General features: G+C 45.4%; 1 protein-coding gene across 1 annotated transcript; it reads right to left on the reverse strand.

The window, feature by feature from the left end:
• Positions 1 to 397: 397 nt before the first annotated feature.
• LOC128306642 (O-acyltransferase like protein) lies at positions 398 to 17060 on the reverse strand. The gene is made up of 12 exons (XM_053044215.1): positions 16262 to 17060; positions 11495 to 11688; positions 11177 to 11415; positions 10677 to 10966; positions 9619 to 9698; positions 8597 to 8695; positions 8194 to 8522; positions 7711 to 7905; positions 7321 to 7490; positions 7055 to 7231; positions 1843 to 2039; positions 398 to 1548 (listed from the first exon to the last, which is right to left on the reverse strand). Exons 1-12 carry the CDS (start codon positions 17025 to 17027, stop codon positions 1435 to 1437), a joined length of 2850 nt encoding a protein of 949 aa, XP_052900175.1. The 5' UTR covers positions 17028 to 17060; the 3' UTR covers positions 398 to 1434.
• Positions 17061 to 18357: the final 1297 nt, after the last annotated feature.

Below are 18357 nucleotides of genomic sequence, written 5' to 3' on the forward strand. Positions count from 1 at the left end.
TCATTTTTCCCCGAATTTTGCACTCCTGTAAGTATGAAAAAAATTGTTAAAAAATCTAGAATGGCACAAGGGACGCTTATGAGTTGTCATCTAGCTTCGTTCGAAAAAAATACTGGCCAATTTAATTTGGATATTCTCACAGCACTTGCTTTCTTTCTTCTTTCACAAATCAAAGCAGTCCTCTTAAGTCTTCTGTTCAAAAGTCAATTCCGTAATAACTCGAAACAGTTTTTTAACAACAGTTTAAATAATAAACTTCAACGACGAAATGATACTATTTGGCTAAAATATGTATCGTTGCTCGAATGTATGCAATTTATAAAACAGCAGTAAAGCTATGTTAAAGATCATTTATTGTTGTTTGTTAATGTGTATCTACAACTTATAACAAGCTTACACGCTATCCATTGAAACATTCTAACCTTATGTCGTAAAATGTTGGTAATTGTTGCACCAAACGCGTGACATGGGCTTTACCGTAGCAAAAGCAAAACAAAACACAAAAGAACAGGACCTCATTTACAAAGGTGTACATACATTTTACATCCACTTTTAACAAGGCTTTACTCTACGTTTTGCCCAACCCTGTTTTGCGAACAATTTCCATCGAAACCATCACATTTACACGCACTTTTCCGTCACGCTCTCCTCCTGGTGCCAGTCTAGATGTTGGGGAAGAGTTTTGTTCGTCTTGGTTTTGTTTACGTCTATCATCATTATGGTTGTGAGCAAAAGTATGAATTGATACGATTAAAAGTTGGGCCAGAAAATGGAAACAGATAACGTGCCGGTAAATAAACAGCAAAAAATTAAAGACGGCAACCAAAACGAGCGTACCCTGCCTCATATTCACGAGACAGAATGGGTGTTGGGGAGGAGGTGTTACCACAGGCCGGGAAAGGGAGAGTTGGGAAAACAATGAATACGAATGAAAGAAAGAAAAAAACACAAATTTTCCTGATCAGTCTTTGACACGCGCCTCGTAAAGCACACTCAAACATGCGGAATAGTGTTGCGGTGGCCGATGACGATGATGGTGATGATGGGAAGCTTGAAATGCCGATCACATGCCGCTGAAGTGTTTCCTCTCAGGGTCGATAGCGCGATTTTTCCAGCCCGCTTGATGTGCCAACCACCCACCGGGTCGGTTGCTCCGTCTGTCACTCACTTTCTCTATTCGATTGGATTTTATTTGCCTCCCACCCCACCCCGAACCGTGTGGTTTGCCGCACACGCTTCTGTGTCTCGGCAGCTCCGTGATGACCGTGAAAACTGTGTTGCCCGGAATAGGGGTCGCCGGACTGTTCGAATGGACACGCGCTCGACCGCTCCTTGAGCCATGTGCTGCGTGAGTTGGATTTTGTACGTGTTTTTGTTTTTTGTTTTGTTTTTTTTTTTTTGCTGTTGTTATTTTTTGCTGAGCAGACTATTTCCCTACGCTTTCTGGAAGAACAGCTTCAACAGCTTAATGACTGGCGCTTCGAACATTAGTGACATTCCGAACGCGATCAGGAACGAGATGACCGCATTACCGAAGAAGGCCGTGATCTGCCCAAGATAAAACGTTGAACCACATCCAGGGAGGCAGGTAGGGAGAAAGAGATAATGATTATTAGAAGATCATGATGACATTCCGAGGTGGACGAGCGGTCAAGTGGTGAGGGAATGAGAGAGAGAGAGAGAGAAAGAGAAGAGAGTGGGAGACAGCAACCACGAAACAATGGAATTGAAAAGCAATCAATTTTCGGACGGACCGGAAAATTGTATCCCATGCACACACACCCACACTCACTTGGGTGAAGAAAATTTGGGTTTTGAGGGGAACAAACACGAGGTACTTACGATGATGACGTGCTGCAGGTGCATCGGTGCTTCGAGCTGGAACGAGGTGGCCATCATGACGACCGGATGAATCAGGTAGGTGCAGTAGGCGAGCCGACTGAGGGGGAAGAAACCCCGATAAGAGAGCAGCCCGTTGACAAAGTTCGAGTAGCCCCAGCAGCAGGACAGCGTTATCCACATCAATGCCAACCCCCAGGCTATTGTGGGTAGGGTAGAAGATTTCCCAAGTGAATCCCCCAGAGGGAAGGAAAAAGACAGAGAAAGATGATGGTCAACAATCGATTTATGCTTCGATGTGTGGCTGTGTGACTGTGTGTGACTGTGTGTTACGGTTTTGGGAAGCAAATGCGCCAGAGTACTCGGGCTAAGGATTCGATTATTGATTTTTCGCCGTCCGCAAAATAAATAACTTTAAATGCGTGTACTACAACCACTACTACTTTCACTACCACCGCCGCTAATACTACTCTTCCCTTATTGCGTTGGTGCGGTGGTCCACGTAAAGTTTACGGCACGCTTTCGCAAGCTCGTTGCTATCGCAACCGGCAACAAACAGTGGTACGAACGTACCACCATCACCTCAACCGATTACTTGATTACTGCAGATGTTACACATGAATAATTCGAGCGCAGTTTAAATTAATGTGATTCCATTTCCGGGGAGAGTAAAATATCGATCGTCGGAAGTTTCGGTTGCTGGCCAGCAAGACGGTGGGCCAAAAGGAGTCGCGTACTTTAAGCAGGAATCTTTTGCAAAACAAAAAAGAAAATACTGAAACTCTGGACTGAACTTTCGCAACACATTTTTCCATCCATCCACTGCAGAGTAGATGGTTCGGTGCTCCGACGTACAAACAGCGAATGCGGGATGAGTTTTCTCACCCAGACCCAGTGAATATCAATCCAAACTTTTCCACAAAACCCCGCACAAGCTGAGATACTTACGTTGACAATTTCTGCTCCGCTTCGGCAACAAGAGATCACTGCCAACGGTGGGCTACATAAAACAAACGTTCAAACCAGACCTTGGGTCCAGCATTCTACAGCTCTGTAGTTGATGCTTAATTAACCGAGTAGGTTATACGGCAAAACAAAATGAAGCAGAAGCAAAAGAGAAACGACACACCAAAAAACTCCATCAAAACTATCCGCCAACGCCATCGTGGTCACGTTCAATTAAGACGCTATCGAAACCGAACAAAAACGCTGAGGTGAGCTGAAGTGCGCGACCCGGAGCGCAGGTATCCCGAGTGTTAGTTGCCACTTGACGGTACTCCGGCGTCATTGAAACGCATTGGAAAGCAACCCGGGATCCAACCCCTGTCACCAGCGCGACCAGGAAATTGTGACGATAATTGTTTTGTCGCTGGTTTCTCCCAAAAACTTGACAAGAAGTGGCAAGGCCAATTGTGTTTTCTTTTTTTTTCATCCTACTCCTCACTACCACCGCTCCCACACATCCCACCCGCTTATTTTCTCAAACAAAATAATCATGCATAAACCGTCAAATGTTGTGGTGAGAGAGCTTCGGTCGGGGGCTTGTCGAAGCAAATTGAATTCTTTCGCATTGGGTCAATAGCAATTGTGGCCGGAGTGGCTTTTGTTTTTGGGGAAAAAACGCCATCGGCATTCCGGAGCGGCGGGGTGGGGGGGAGGAAGGAATGGAAATTTATATGTGGTAGTAGCGGCAGGCCGAGTAATGGGGTCAGGCGGGAGGCCAACAAAAAAATACCTCCACCAGCAATAAGAAAGTGAAGATTTTCTAAAGCCAAAGAATGAAAAGCTTTCCAAAAACCCCCTGATAAAGTTCCCATCACCAACCGATAACACTGGGTCACTTCACGGAAAGTGAGTTCGTTTCGAAAGGCACGAAGGGAAACTTATTTCGATGTTCAACAGAAAAGCATCTGGACTGCTGTGATTGAGTGTAAGGAAGCTTAGCTATCAGCAGATGAAATCTAAGCAACCGTATCGCATTCGACTAAGGGAAGCGTTGTCTTTGATGCTTTTGGCATGTTCCGTGAAGAATGTGGCTGAACAGATTGAGATCCAACGAATGTTATGGATTGTTCGAATCTAACAATGTACGAGTACAAGTAGAATTATTTACATTAAATTAGCACTCAAATATTCTAGTATCCTGGATTATTCCCATTCGATAGAACAGCATCGCAATCGCTGCACTTAAAATGTTTGCCTCACTGGTACACGGCTAGCTGAAATAACTTTCTATCCAAAACCATTAGGATGATGGAAACTCTCCATAACCCGAACTATCAAATAATGACACTCACCCCTAATGTCTCCATTTTTCCCTCCCCGATTTCCCAACAGCCCAGAATGAAAGTCATCAGTCCCGGATTCCATCGAACCCTTCAAACCGTTAGCGTACCTTCCACACCTTTCCTCGCTAACGCCCCTACAGTGTCCCCCGTAGCACATCAATCTTCACAAAAGCTCCGGTCTTCGGTGGACAACATTTTGACGAATCAAATCGATCGGAAACGGAAAAGAAGATTCACTTTTTTCCGCCCCAAGCCCAATCCGGTTCTCTTCCACCGGCTGGCTCCCAATGGTTTGGCTTTCTTTCGGCCCAAAGATGATTCCCACCCTCTTATCCGTCATCTTTCTACCACCGTCGCTTCCAATTGCCTGCATCCAGCGGCTTAATTCGATGAGGGATTCGAAGGTGTACAATTTGGAAACAGCACTTCAATTAGCTGCTCCGGTCACTTTCCTAATGTCGTTCCTACTCAGGCTTTTGGCCAGGTTTTTTTTCCCTTGCACCCCTCAGCCAAATGCTTTTTCGGTGCTTTTCCCTTCTTTCGGAGGTGTTTTTTTTGCAGTTGTTATTTTCCACGAGGAAAGCGAAATTGAAATGCAGCGCACCAGTGTACCGAATGGGAAGCAACACCCTAAACTTCCTTTTTGCATGGAATAATGAACTGTGCGGGGAAGCTGCCCGTGTGGATATGGCAGGGTGAGCAAAGGAAGTAAAGCTTTAAATTACTTAGGTAGAAAATTTTACCCATCAAACCCTGAAAAATTGCCTCCTTCGGTGGGTGCGGTACGAGAGGGACGAGAGGAGAGAACGAAGAGAGAGAAAAAAACGTCCACTTACTCCGGATGCACTTCGAAATTGAAGTTTTTTGTTCACGATTTCGAACATTCCATGTTTTCCCCCCTTACACGTTTTGGCACAAATCAGTGTCAACAAGTTCTCCACGTTCGGTGTCCACTAATGTTGACGCACGTCCATACAAAGGAGGGGGCTTGTACGAGAAGCGTACAACGGAATGGAAAAGGAAAGGAACTGGGCGCATACAACGCGCCCCGAAAGTAATTTCTAGTTTCTGTACCGAAAATTTTCTCCTTCCCGTTTTTCACACTTCCCGAGGGCCTTCCGGCCGTCCTAACCCGCCCCGCCTGCCTCCTGCAGTGGTTGCGTTTGAAGTGCAAATTATCATCATTTGTATCGCCACTCGAATCCAACCGGGGGTAGCGCGCTCACGCTTTTGACTTGTTTCGATGAACCCCCCGCGATGGATAATGAGCTTCTACTGTGGCAAAGTGTTGGCGATGATTTTGGGCATCCCATAAGCGAACTCTACAACCCCTTTCGCTAGGGCCATGGACAACATGGCGCACCGAAACATTTGCATTTCAATAGCCACGTCGAAAAGTTTCATTAGAACATCCATCTGAAGTGATGATGCTCGGAATGTGCGCCTTTCGCTCTTGGTTGGGTGGTCTCTCGTGCCAACCGGATCGGTTCTATTTCACACACTACTGTCACACTCACACACACAGGAAGCGAAGGATAACACCGCTCGGTACGACGAAAGTTTGCCGGAAACAATTGCAGCGCAGTTCGCTGTTGCCGCTAATTACGTTAGCAAACGTTGCGAACGTTCATTAACAATGTTTACGAGAGACGCGTAAGTACAATGTTAACAAACTGCACCTGACACTGTGTGACATTGTGACAACTAGGGGAGTTAAATTAATCCATCCCCCCTACACCGACGGGGCACCACTTTTGCCGTTGATGATCATCGCAGCCTGCCAGCTGACAGCGGATGCCGAGCAAAAGCTCACTCACAGCTCATTGTTAATTCATTCGCATTCGCAACTGGGGGGTAGAATTCAGCAAGAACCAAACAAACATCAGACTTGACTGCTTTATCCGATTAACAATAATGGGTATGGGGAGACCGCACCTGGCTTACACGATTCTGATTGCATTTTCATAACGATGTACTGGAGACGAAAAAACAAAATCTGACACAACCAAAAGTTCCAATCACATCTGCTCATTTCATATGCAGTTTTAAATTAAAAATCTGTCATATGGACAGGACATCCCGGGTGCATGGACATAAATGTTCGAAAACACCGCAATATCGGCCATTGATTATTGCTTATTAATGATGTGGAAATGTTACGGTAACGGGAGGTAGTAATTATGATTTAATGAATTTTAAGCCATACAAGTTTCTCGATATTCAATGAATATCAATTTTTATCAATCAATTTATCAATATCAATAGACTACCTTCATTTGTGGGCTGTGGTACATTATATACCCAACCAACTGGTAATTTTCATTTAATTGAATAGTGAAGTTAAATGCAAGCTTAAAAATCCCAAAATGATTGTAACAAATGTTACAAACTCCTTTAGGGTACTATAACTTCCTTTCAAATATTCCCTTTAAAAAATAGTATTGCATATTTTTAGGCGTACTCTACCCTTGAAAGGTATGGTAGGCTAAGGTAAAGTTGACTATCAGCTAGTATTACTAAGGGGTCAATTCTTCTTCTCCGTTATGCCACTACCATATATCTTGGTCTTCCATACAGAAAACGCTTATACTCAGCAAACTTGACGGATAAACACTGGACGAGCTGGACACCAAATCGGCAGGTATTTAACGGTTGAGTTATGAGCCATTAATGTAAGAGCTGACACTCCAACATTATTTCCAAAAAAGGAAATATCTGCCTCTGCAATGATGCAATCTGCAGTAGGGAGTCTAGTGTTGTGTCATACGAGCTCCTTGCAACAAGAACCAATCATTTAAACTATTTTTTCAATTACTCAATTACTAGTTCTAATAGGTTATTGTATAGAATACAATTTCATGTCAAGAAGTACAATGTTCTACAAACAATTCTAGCTCTGCAGCTACAGTATGGAGTTGTAGACTTACCCGTATGTCCTACGCTGACGTACCAAGCCGTCCAGTGTACGCTCAGTTCACCGTTCCAAACGCCAAAGATTAGCGCAATCAATATCCCCGTTGAAATGGTCCACAGCAGTAGCCTTAGCGGTGGTACAATCCTTGGCGCATTCGGACGGCGATGAAGAATGTACCCCGTGATCATACCTGTCAGCGAAATGGGAAGAAAGGAAGCACATAAAATAGTCATTGGGCGAACAGTAGTCATCCGCAACCAGCGAAACCAACCAACTCACCGACAATGTACGGTCCGATGCGCTGCCACGGTTTGTCGTAGAGAATGTCGAACGATTCGAACGGATCGGCCACCTTGTACGTGTAGCGATAGTGCAGCGAGAAATAGATCGACAGCAACCACGAACCGCCCAAGCACAGAAACAGCAGACCCACAGCGAGACGGAAATTTCTACCGGGAGCGATCGCCACACGGGCATTTGGAAAAGGAGACACAAAAATAGGTTCAGTCGGGGCGGCAAGTGCACCCGGTTGGATTGAAAAGTGGGGCGACTGCTTGGAGCTGTCCATCTTGTTCCAAAAATAGTCACAAAACACAGCATCCGAGGGACCACATTCCAGAAAAGGGGTGGTGTCTCGGGGGAAGAAGGGGATGAGGGGAGGTTTCTTACCTGGAGGAAATCATGAGCAGCACGATCGCAATCACGTAGAACTGCATATCGTTCGCCAGGTACCAGGACCAGATCATACACATCTCGGTAAACGGGAACCAGTTGTTGACGTAGAAAATGTTGCGCCACCAGAACCGATCGCAGGTAATGTGATCGATGATGCCCGGCGTGAATACGGATCGATCGTACGTCCATCTGTGCGGAAGGGACAAGGGAAATGAATTCATCAGCCAACGTCACATACACACCCCGGGCCTGTTGAAAGGCGAAGCGACGCGTGGTGGCCGGTCAGCGCTTTCTCGCGAGTGCATGCACACTATCTGGAGCGTGGAGGATCAAGATATTGATCCAGGGCATCCCGGGAGGATTAAGACATTTCGGTGCTCGGGATCGTTATTAACATGACAAACAAACTGCACAGAAAGGCACTGTGAGAAAAGCGGCCGGAGAACCACACGGAACAGAAATGGGGACCAAACCTACTTTAGGATGATTTCGTTCGTCACTATCGTGAACCAGTAGACAGGAGTTAGCCGCAGGTAACGGTATAAGATCGAAAGGCCAACTTTGCGCGTTGCTCCCCCGAGCGTCGTATCCCGGCTGGCCGGACCGTCCCGATTGCCGACAGCAGCGGAACCATTGGTTTCCTCCGCGCGCACTGTTTTGGGGGCCGGTTGGCCCGATTTGGTCACCGATTTTAAATATAGGTACACGATCAATAGGCCGCTGATGAAAAAGAACGTATCGACCGAGAAGGTTGCGTTGCCGACGAGCTGATACAGGAACGAACGTTCCGCAATCTTACGTCCAAACTGCAAAAGGTAATAGGGAATGAAGGCGCAAGTTAGACGAAAGCATTTATTAGATTCTTACGAATAAATCTTACCCGATTTTCGGAAACTGCAAACAGCTGCAGATACGTATGCACGAGCACGGTCCAGAGCAGGGAGTAGAGCCGCAATCCATGTACACACGTCAGTGAATCCTACCGTACGAAGCAGATAGACTTAATTTAATGGTTAACTTCAAAAAGGGACAGAAATGTGGAACGTTGACCGCTTTTCAATCGATTACGGAATGGAGAGGGTTCCCCAAATGTTCTTCAGATAGTAGCAGATAGCGCCCAAGGGAATCATTTATATTCCAAAGCAACGATTCATTCGTGATGCATTCGATTGATTGCTTTTTACGTGGTGAAACAAAATGGGGTTTTATCGAAATAGACCATCGTCCGAAATCCCTTCATCACGGTCCCAGTCACCACTCTGCGATGCTTCATGGTCGTAGCCCTATGCAAATGGGCGGAAAGTGAGACCACATAAACCTTTTTTTCCCCTTTTCGTCTCCTCGAGAATGGGTCAGAATTAATGACCGACGGTTACATTGGTTGTGGGCACAATCACGCAAATCAAACATTCGATACGATGTTTACCCGAGAACGAATGTAAAATTTACATCATACTAATCCGTGAAAATGATTCCATCAAACGGCCCACGGCTGGTGAAGTGGCTTGCCCGATGCTCAAACCGTCTTTCCTGCTCGATGTCCCTGCTAATGCTAGGTCAATAAGAATGCATTGTGATCAGATTTACTTCCGAGCACTTCGAGTACGAGCTATCCATCATGGATCGAACTATGAACCACACAAACACTTCCGCAGCCACTTCTTTCCATTAACTGTCTGCCCCGTAATGGAATTGGCATTCACCGAATCACAGCCACTCGTTTGGCATCCGCATGTCCAAGTTGCTTGCTGCTTTCCAATCAATTCATTCCCTGAGGTTCCCTAGCGCCGATGGGAGACCAATCTTTGCTGGATGTTGGTGCCGTGTTACAGATGGTGGTACTGTTGGTAGCAAAATTTTCCTCCCATTTTATCCCATTTGAATGACAGAAAACGGTCTTACCTCGCCGGCACGTTCCACCGACAGGATCGAGGCCGCATTCGGTCCCACATCGAAGCAGGTCAGGATGTCGTGCAGTGTGACTGGGAAAGCAAAGAAAAACGAAGAAGCTATGAAATATGCAACGGTAAGTAACGGATGCGGTACGGTACGCCATGTAAGTTCATTGTAACCTTTTTGCCGTGAAGTGCAAAGGTGAGCCCAGAGACAATTACAGTGATGGTTGTATGATTAAGGGGGAAAAGATTGTAAGAGCTTCGAAAAGAACAATACGCTTGAACGCAGCTACATCAATTGGGAGTTTGTGAATTCAATTGCTAAATTTGAAGTCTTTTCTGAATTATTTACTGGAATTTGTAGAGTTAGATGAACAATCATTCCACCATTCTTGTGCATTCAACTGAATGCAACTCAACTTTTCTACTCACTCATCTGACAGTTTGACAAACATTTTTAACTCACAGCTAGTTCTACATGTTCCACATTTTACCTTCAAAAGAATAATTAAATAGTTTCCAGCTTTATCACTATGAATGCAAAAACTTCACCAAAAGCAGCTTTGTAGGGGGTTTTCACACGTTAATACCCCTTTTTGGATTCTTTTCAAGTTGAAATGGAATAATTTTGATAAATATCTTTCCTTCTTTCTCTTTCCTGTTCAAGCTGATACGGGCTTTATACTACTAACTGATGAATCCATCGCGTCTGAAAGCTTTGCAAATTTGTGAGTTTAATGAACTTTGCCAGGATTTTGTTGTAGAAAGCTAATGAATGGTGAAAACGACATCATCACATCAACTTCTCTAAATCCACTTCATCTTGAACCTATAGGAAAAAGGTTAAAATTGCGAGTTACCCTAAAATGAAATTAATGAATTTATTACATTGTCGAAGTACAAATACTGAAAACTACATCTAAGGAAAGAAATGTATCCCGACAGGCAATAAATTTTGTATAACTCAATACCAACAACATTGATCATCACTGTATACTTCCCTCGCACCTTTACGCACAATCCCGATCGATCGATCCATGTAACAGTAGTAGTATCAGCACTTACAGCGTGTTCCCTTGCGGTCCTTGTACATCCCGTCCGTTGCCGGTGGCTGCTGCCCATTACCGCCCGACTCATTGTTATTACTTTCCACGTTGATTTTGTGCATCTCGAGCGCATCGCCCATCCGACCGCCGTCTGCAACACCACGCTCGCGCTTGATATGATGCCCATCACCACCCGCCACGGACGAGTCGAGCACCTTCTTCGGCCATCCGCTAGCCTTCGGTTTGCCCTCCGTGCCGGTGCCGCAGGACGCGTACGCTATGACCGCGCACAGCACCGCCAGGACCGTGCTGAAAATAGGCAACTTAATTATTAATGAAATTTATTACTCTTTTAGCACCGCTTCGCCAACGCTTCCGGGGACAGTGGTCTACGTCCCGTTTCATGGACACGCAGGAACCAACCGGTTGCCCCCGACGCGCTGTTCGCTGTGGCACATCTCCTGCAGGACACCCGGTGGGATATTAATAGACATTGAAAGCAACAATATAGCAACGTACAACAGTGCAAACACTTTCGGATCGCTCCACAGATTGTAGCTGCCAGGGACGGGCCGTACGTGCAGGATGGTTAAGGCAGCGTTCGCCGGACTGCCGTTCGGCAACGGTGTAGACGCCACCACCACATTCGACGTGCTATTGTTTAGCAGATTTAGCATTGGATCACTACGCAGCAGCTCGGTGATGTCCTCGGTCGTGCAGGTCTTGGGTAAACATTGTCCCAGCAGGATCGAGCTGGACTGAAACGGAAGGTAAATAATTGTGCAATAACATTTTAAACAGGCGCTATATATGACACGTTAAGTCCACATGGTTTACCTGCGTCGACAGCAATCGTTCGAGTTGGACGGATATTTTGGCGACAAAAAACCGCATCTCGAGATGCCGTGCACCGGGTGGCATCGGAGTGAGCCGGAGCACGCGGTTCACTTCGTCACAGAACGTCAGCGAACCCATCCAGAACTCGTTGCCGAAGAAGTACTGTCCACCGTATCGGCCACTCGAATCGCTTGCTGCGTCGTAGCGGGAAGAAACAAGATTGGAGTATTAATAATGCATTCAATTTTGGGGTTTACCCTTGAGTTGGCGGGATTCTGAGTACAAATAAAGCAGAAATAATCAATTCTTGTTGATTTTGAAGTTGAAGTGAAACGTTTAAAGGCCTGAGCTTTTGCACGATAAAGAAGATTGCATAAAAAGTTGTTTTTTTTTTCGATTTAGACAGCTGAAAAGCTTTCTAACATGAAAGCTGAACATTTTACAGTATTAAGTTCAGTTCGAGAACGTAGGACAGATTACTCCTTCGGTTCAAATGTATTCCACACTTTAACTTAAAGAAAGTTAAGAAATTTCCGAAATTTTCTAATATGAACTAGAAACTCTTGTAATAATTATAAAAATATTTCTCAACAGGCTCATGTTAATGTGAATATTTATTACAATAAAATATATAAGACTGTCATAAATATGTGTTGCTTACAAAAAAAAAAGACACATTACCAAAACCTTTAGAGAATCCAACAATACTAAAATATGTCGATAAATTATTATAGAACGCTAACGATGATACCAAATCATCCTCAAGTATATCAATTGGAGGTAAAGGTGTTGCTTCGTCGATGTTCGCTCAACTATGCCGAAGGTTGTAGGGTGAATCAGTTCTGAGCTGGGATGGACATAAATTAAAAAAAGGCCTTTATTTACCTGCCTAGCAGGTCGTTAATAAAAGAAGTAACCAATCGCCTATTTACATTACATCAGAAACTAATTAACAACTTCATTAAATATCGTTTGCCTCTAAATCAAATTAATTCCCCCTGATAAAACCGTACCGGAGTACAAAAACCACCATTTCACAACTAAATTGTATACAGCTCACCAGAAAAGCAGTTTAATGAACGTGTCCAATAGGCTGACACGCGTCTATGATACACACAGATTGTGCACAAATAACCTCGGAACGGGTTCGAGAAACCAGCGGAATGAGCCTGCACCAGCGACCCGCGGTTGTAAGTAATTAAATTTTGCACCTCATTGCACTGTTGTGGAAACAAATTATTGTTTAGCGAATTAACACCTATCGCAACCATCACATTATCATTAGTTATCATGTTGTTTATGAATAAACAAATATCGGGTAACGCATCAAGCACCCGCCACACGCTCGCGCGCACCCGAAGCGTTAAAACAACCGTTTCTGCTAATTGATGTTCGACCAATTTCGCTCACGCGCGGTACCGTTCTAAGTGTTGCTGCATTTATTATTACCGATTTTGTTGTTGTTGCTGTTACCGTGCACCGGACCATCCCTCCACATTGGCCACATTGTCCATTGTGGAAGGGTTGGGCTCGGTGGCAGATAATTGCACAAGCCCGTACACCACGTTGTGAGTGTGCTGTCGGTGTTGAAAGGGCATCATGTTGGATCGCGACACGCATAACCGTACTCGCATCGCATAACGCTTGTCACAGACAAAAAATAAAGGGATGCGCCACCCTCCCATCGGAGCCCTCCTCAACAGCAGATGTCTCGAATGAATAGCGCACCACTGTTCAGTCTTAGAACCATGGGTGCAAAAATCAACACCCCCTAAAGCTCGATGGAACGATCGGAAAGGCAATACAAAAAGTGGTAACATACACAAAAAAAAAAAACAAAGTGCGTACAAATGAAGCCACCGGTGCGTAACTGTGTACCAATTATTACCGCTTTGAGGCGCGAAAAAGAAAGGCATTACAAAAAAGAAAACCCATCCGACAGACAAGAAGAAAAGCAATGCATACGAGGTGCTGAAAGGTGTGCATTACCTCATCATGCGACTTTATACAGGCCAACCCGGGGCCTACAGAATAGTACAGTGAACGAGAGACAGTTACCGAATGCGAGGGCTATAAAAAAAAACGTGGAAACTGTGAAAAATCATACCCCCTTGCGAGCATGCAGGGGCTCAGAATGTTCAGAATTTTTCGCGCCACAGAACAACAAAAAAAAAAGGCGCATTCCCCCAAGCCTCTCCCGTCCCTCAAACAACCAACCAATTTTACATCCCGATCAATCGCAACCCTAATTGGACAGGCACCCAACCAACCCAACCCGGGGCACTACGAACCGGCACTTATGGGTTTGGTCCGGTCTGGACAAGACAAAATCGGTGCTTTCTCATTAGACTGCCGGTATGCGGTGCTGTTACCGCTAAGCGCTCGGCGCTTCGTTTTTTTTTTTTTTTGGTTGAGTTCTTTCATACTCGGCCGCGTCTCGGTGCATAGACGAAACCGTTACTACTAATCTCCATGTCGAAGTTGGTCGAATTTAAACAAAAAATGAGAACAATCGAACGAATAAAAGGAAGAATTTTCTTTCCCCTGTGTGTGTCCGTGAGTCTTTTGATTTAATTTATAAAACAGAAAAAAGATAAACACAATACAACTTAACGATACACTTGAACGCCATCGGTTTCAATTAGGGAAAATTATTGAACTTTACTGTCTCCGAACCCCCAACCATAAGACAAGCCCTGTTTTTCTTCCCCTCTTTTTTTCTTATTGTTACGCCTTGTATACGTTTGGATTATTAACTTGGGTGGGGAAAAAATAGAACCCGATGACCTACATGTTAAGTAATTGATCTTTTTTTTCGAACCCCGAAGTTATGATCGCAAGACGGGACCATCACATAGCGCCGATAGTCTACTAAAAGTGTACAATCATGGTGTTTAATAAGATTTGCAAAGAAAAAAGCACCTTCTTGATTAATAAAAACCATTCACACCACTCGCCCACTGCGAATTTACTCCATATCTTCCTTTTTTTTGGCATCTCAGGAAGGCTAGCTTCTGCCAATTCTAGCTATCATTAACTTATATCGAGAAGCTAGGCTGTCGAAACCAGGTTACAGAAGAAGGATCCAGATGAGATTCGGAATCGGTCCTAGCCTATCTGTATCCTATATGAGTACTATCAGAGATATCCATAAAGGTACCTCCTGAAGATGTAAATTCCGCCAATAAATCTTCACTGCTATCTCGGGGAGCTTTACTAGACTGCATCCCTTGAGAAATGAGCAGACTAGGTGTTGTGCTGATGGCGGCCTCCACACGCAGTACAGATTATCTAGGTACAGAGAAGATAAAAGTTAAACTTTCCAATATCTTTAGTCTCAAAGCAGCAGAAGAAGCTTATGACAATATTAGGATATATTTATCTCTCTCGAAGTAAGAGCATCACACAACGTTGTGATAATATTGTGATCCGAGGTACCGGATATACTCCAATAACATAAAGTGCTTCATAGAATTCAAATATACGTGGAAATAAAGCTTTACATAGAATCGTATTTTACCTCACAAAAGCTCGAGAAAGGAGGAGTAATGCCATGACTCCCTCTCGATGTTCCAGTTCAACTTGAAAACCTTCCAATAATAGACCAAGCTTTACCACTTTAACTCAAAAACGCTGTCAAATCCAGAATATCTCAAATAAACATCTGCACTTCCTTGTAATGTGATGTACAAAACAAAAGATGACTACATTAATTAGATTACATGAAAAAGAGGATTCAAACTTCATTCAAGCAAAATGGGTTTTAAGGTAACCAAGACAATCGAGCGTACAGGGATGGCCCCCCAGTACAGAAAATTCACCCGAAAAACTCCTATTTCCAATCCGGTGCCCCATCCAGATTCATTAATTAGAACAAACCTTCCGCCTCCTTATTGTTAATGCATCATCGATCATTTCTCATTTAGTTTCCCGTTGCTGCCAACAATCTCACACCCATTCAAAGTAACCCACCCCAAAAAAGGCACCCACCCTAACTGAACGAAGAAAGAAGAGCGGTAAAACCATAATTACTCATACCATAATTAGCCCGTTTTGCTTCATTCTTCTGCCTAACTGACATATGGTGTGGGGCTCCTTCAAACACCGCTGCCCTCGTAAGCATCCACCGGCATCCCATTTGACTGATCGAGTCCCATTTTGTGTGGCTCAAAATAATACATTTTGCAATAGATCGCTCACACCAATGACAGCACATACGACACGTTGATAAATAACGACAGCCCGACGGTGAACCACGGGGCTCGAAAGGAATTTCAATCGACGAAGACACTCGCCCAGACATCGAGTCTTTGCCGGCTGCTTCTATCAATCATTGCCCTATTGCCTCGCGCTGGCATCCATTCGGTGGCTAAACATAATAAATTGACCGCATAATATGTGCACCATTGGAGCCACCCCGGTACGGCTGGTATGACGGCCCTTCAAACACGCTCGAGGAAAGGTTATGAAATGTGCGAAACTGAATGGCATCAGCAGCAACAAAAATGTGTTCAACTCAACCGCTAGACAGTTTTAGCGCTATTCAACTGTTTTTGATGCGCCGGATGCATTGCGCACTGCGGGGTCATTGTGGGATAACAATTTATTCCTCAGGAGATCCTCTGGATCTCCTCAACCTCTTTCGGCTCTCCGGCGGGATCAAACTTTCCTGGAGTGACTTTCTATTGGCAAACGTTGCAACCTTCACCGATGGGGCTGGGAAAGCCCGATTACATAATAAACAGCACGCTCCTCGCCTGTACTTACCCTTCAACGCCCAGCCACGCTGTCGGCGCAGATCGCGCAGGTACAGTCCAATATGGGCCGCACACTGCTCACCAACACGGCCCTTCAGCTCGAGGATATTCCAGTTACCGTGATCGAAGAGGCTGGTGAACAGCTGGAATAGGGTTTCCTCGGTCAGTCCCAGTTCGGCACGGTGTTCGACCAGGGCCGCCGCATTACCGGGCGCATACGCCACCGATGCCGTGGAGGATGACCACGCCGCATCGTCGCCCTGGTGCATCACCGTCCGACCGGTTCCCAGCGACCGGTTCGTGTGTGACTTTCTCGGCAGCGTACCCGTTTCCGGGTGCGATGATGTTTTCGCCTTCCGTTTCGGCACTCGGAACACATTGTCGGTGTACTTGTACACTGGCGGTAAGCCCCCGGCACGCACGGAGGACGTTTCGTAGTTTGGCAGCACCAGGTCGGCCTGGGACGGATCCAACCGATCGACTGTGGTGGCAATCGATTCCCGCCGATTTACACGCTCGTTACCGTTCGCAATGTGGCGAGATGCAACATTATGATCTGCTGCACTGAAATCTCGTACCGAGGGAGGCAATTGCGTGTTATACGTTGCGTAAGTTTGCCTACCGCCCGTGCCCGGAAATGGCGTCGACCGTTCCTCGATCGTACGCTCCTGGGTGCAATGTGCCAGCTGCAGCCACTGCACCAACAGCAACAAACTCACCAGCACCGAGATACGACGTTCACGTAACCGAACGATCCGGATTGAAACGGTCACCATTGCACAGCACGGGAGTTGGAGTTGCAGGGTACGATATCCACAACCACACGTGTTTCAGAACGGCACAGCACCGAGAATGGTTCCATTCACTGTTGTTGATTCGCGAAATTAGCACTGACCGAAACTAGGTGCAACAAAACCATATGCTCACTTGGATGCAATATTCTGGAGCGTCGGAAGATCCTTTCCTTCCCAACAAAAGCTACCTTCTTCACGAGACTCTTCTCGACCCACTCTACGGCCACGCTACTTATCCAGCAATAACACCACACACTGGCTGGGAAGCAACGAACAAAGCTCCCATTAGTTTGCGCACTGCCACAAATCGATACACGGCACCGTCGATCACCATCTGGCCGGTAAAACTACTGCCGTCCGTCTGATGTCCTGTTCGAGTGAAAGTGATTCCAAGACTGCATGCACCAACTGCAACCCGCAGCTGATGACCGGGATCAAAGCTTAGCACTCGATATTACTCGACGATGGTGGTGGTGGTGGTGATCGTCTAATGCTGCAACCGCGTTCGGGCATATGCACGGCAGCTTGTTTACCAGCCGCTTCGATGGCTTACGTCTTGTGGATTGTGTGTTTTGCTCTTTTTTTTTTTGAGTCAGTGACTTTACGATTTTGACTGCAGCTTACTTGGATACTTAGACTTCTACCACTCGGTAACTAGCATTGGCGACCGGTGCGTGTCCAGAGGTCTTGGACGTGGGTAGTGTGGGTTCGTGCCGAGGTGCAATTGCAATTCCCCTGCATAGCGTTCACAGTGCAGCGAGATCCCCGAGTGCCACGAAAAAGGGAGGGCACTATCGGTGTAAGCTTACCCCTTTGCTATGATCTAACACCGGTTTTCGGTATTGCTATGGCTTGCTGGTTAGAGTGGGATTTTGCTTGGGACCCCCTAGGAAAGGGAACTTCAGGCGAGAGATTTTTATTGAAGAAAGCATGCAAATATCTGCTTCTGGGCATGGAGAGATGGCCGGGGGTAGATTTGGACCCGGATTTTAAACATTCAAAACAGCACACGTGACAGCAGCTAATTGGACGAGTATGAGATACATGGCAGGAAATGAGCTGTGTCTCTGTAATAAAAAGAGGTGGATTAGAAAGATATCTTTACATCTACTACCTTCTGCTGCTCTGTACAATCGTAGTTTTCTTTCATAACAAGTTCTCGGCCATCGAACATTCCACCAAAGTGTCATAAGCGTCCGTGTGGAAATAAAATCTAGTTTTAATTCGCAGCATAATTATTAACAATTGAACAGCGTGCCATTTGGAAACAGCATTGCCTCACGGACGACCACGCGATCGTTATCAACCGACC

The sequence above is a fragment of the Anopheles moucheti genome, chromosome 2 (genome assembly GCF_943734755.1).
Source record: "Anopheles moucheti chromosome 2, idAnoMoucSN_F20_07, whole genome shotgun sequence".
In the NCBI taxonomy this organism is placed as follows: Eukaryota; Metazoa; Arthropoda; class Insecta; order Diptera; family Culicidae; genus Anopheles; species Anopheles moucheti.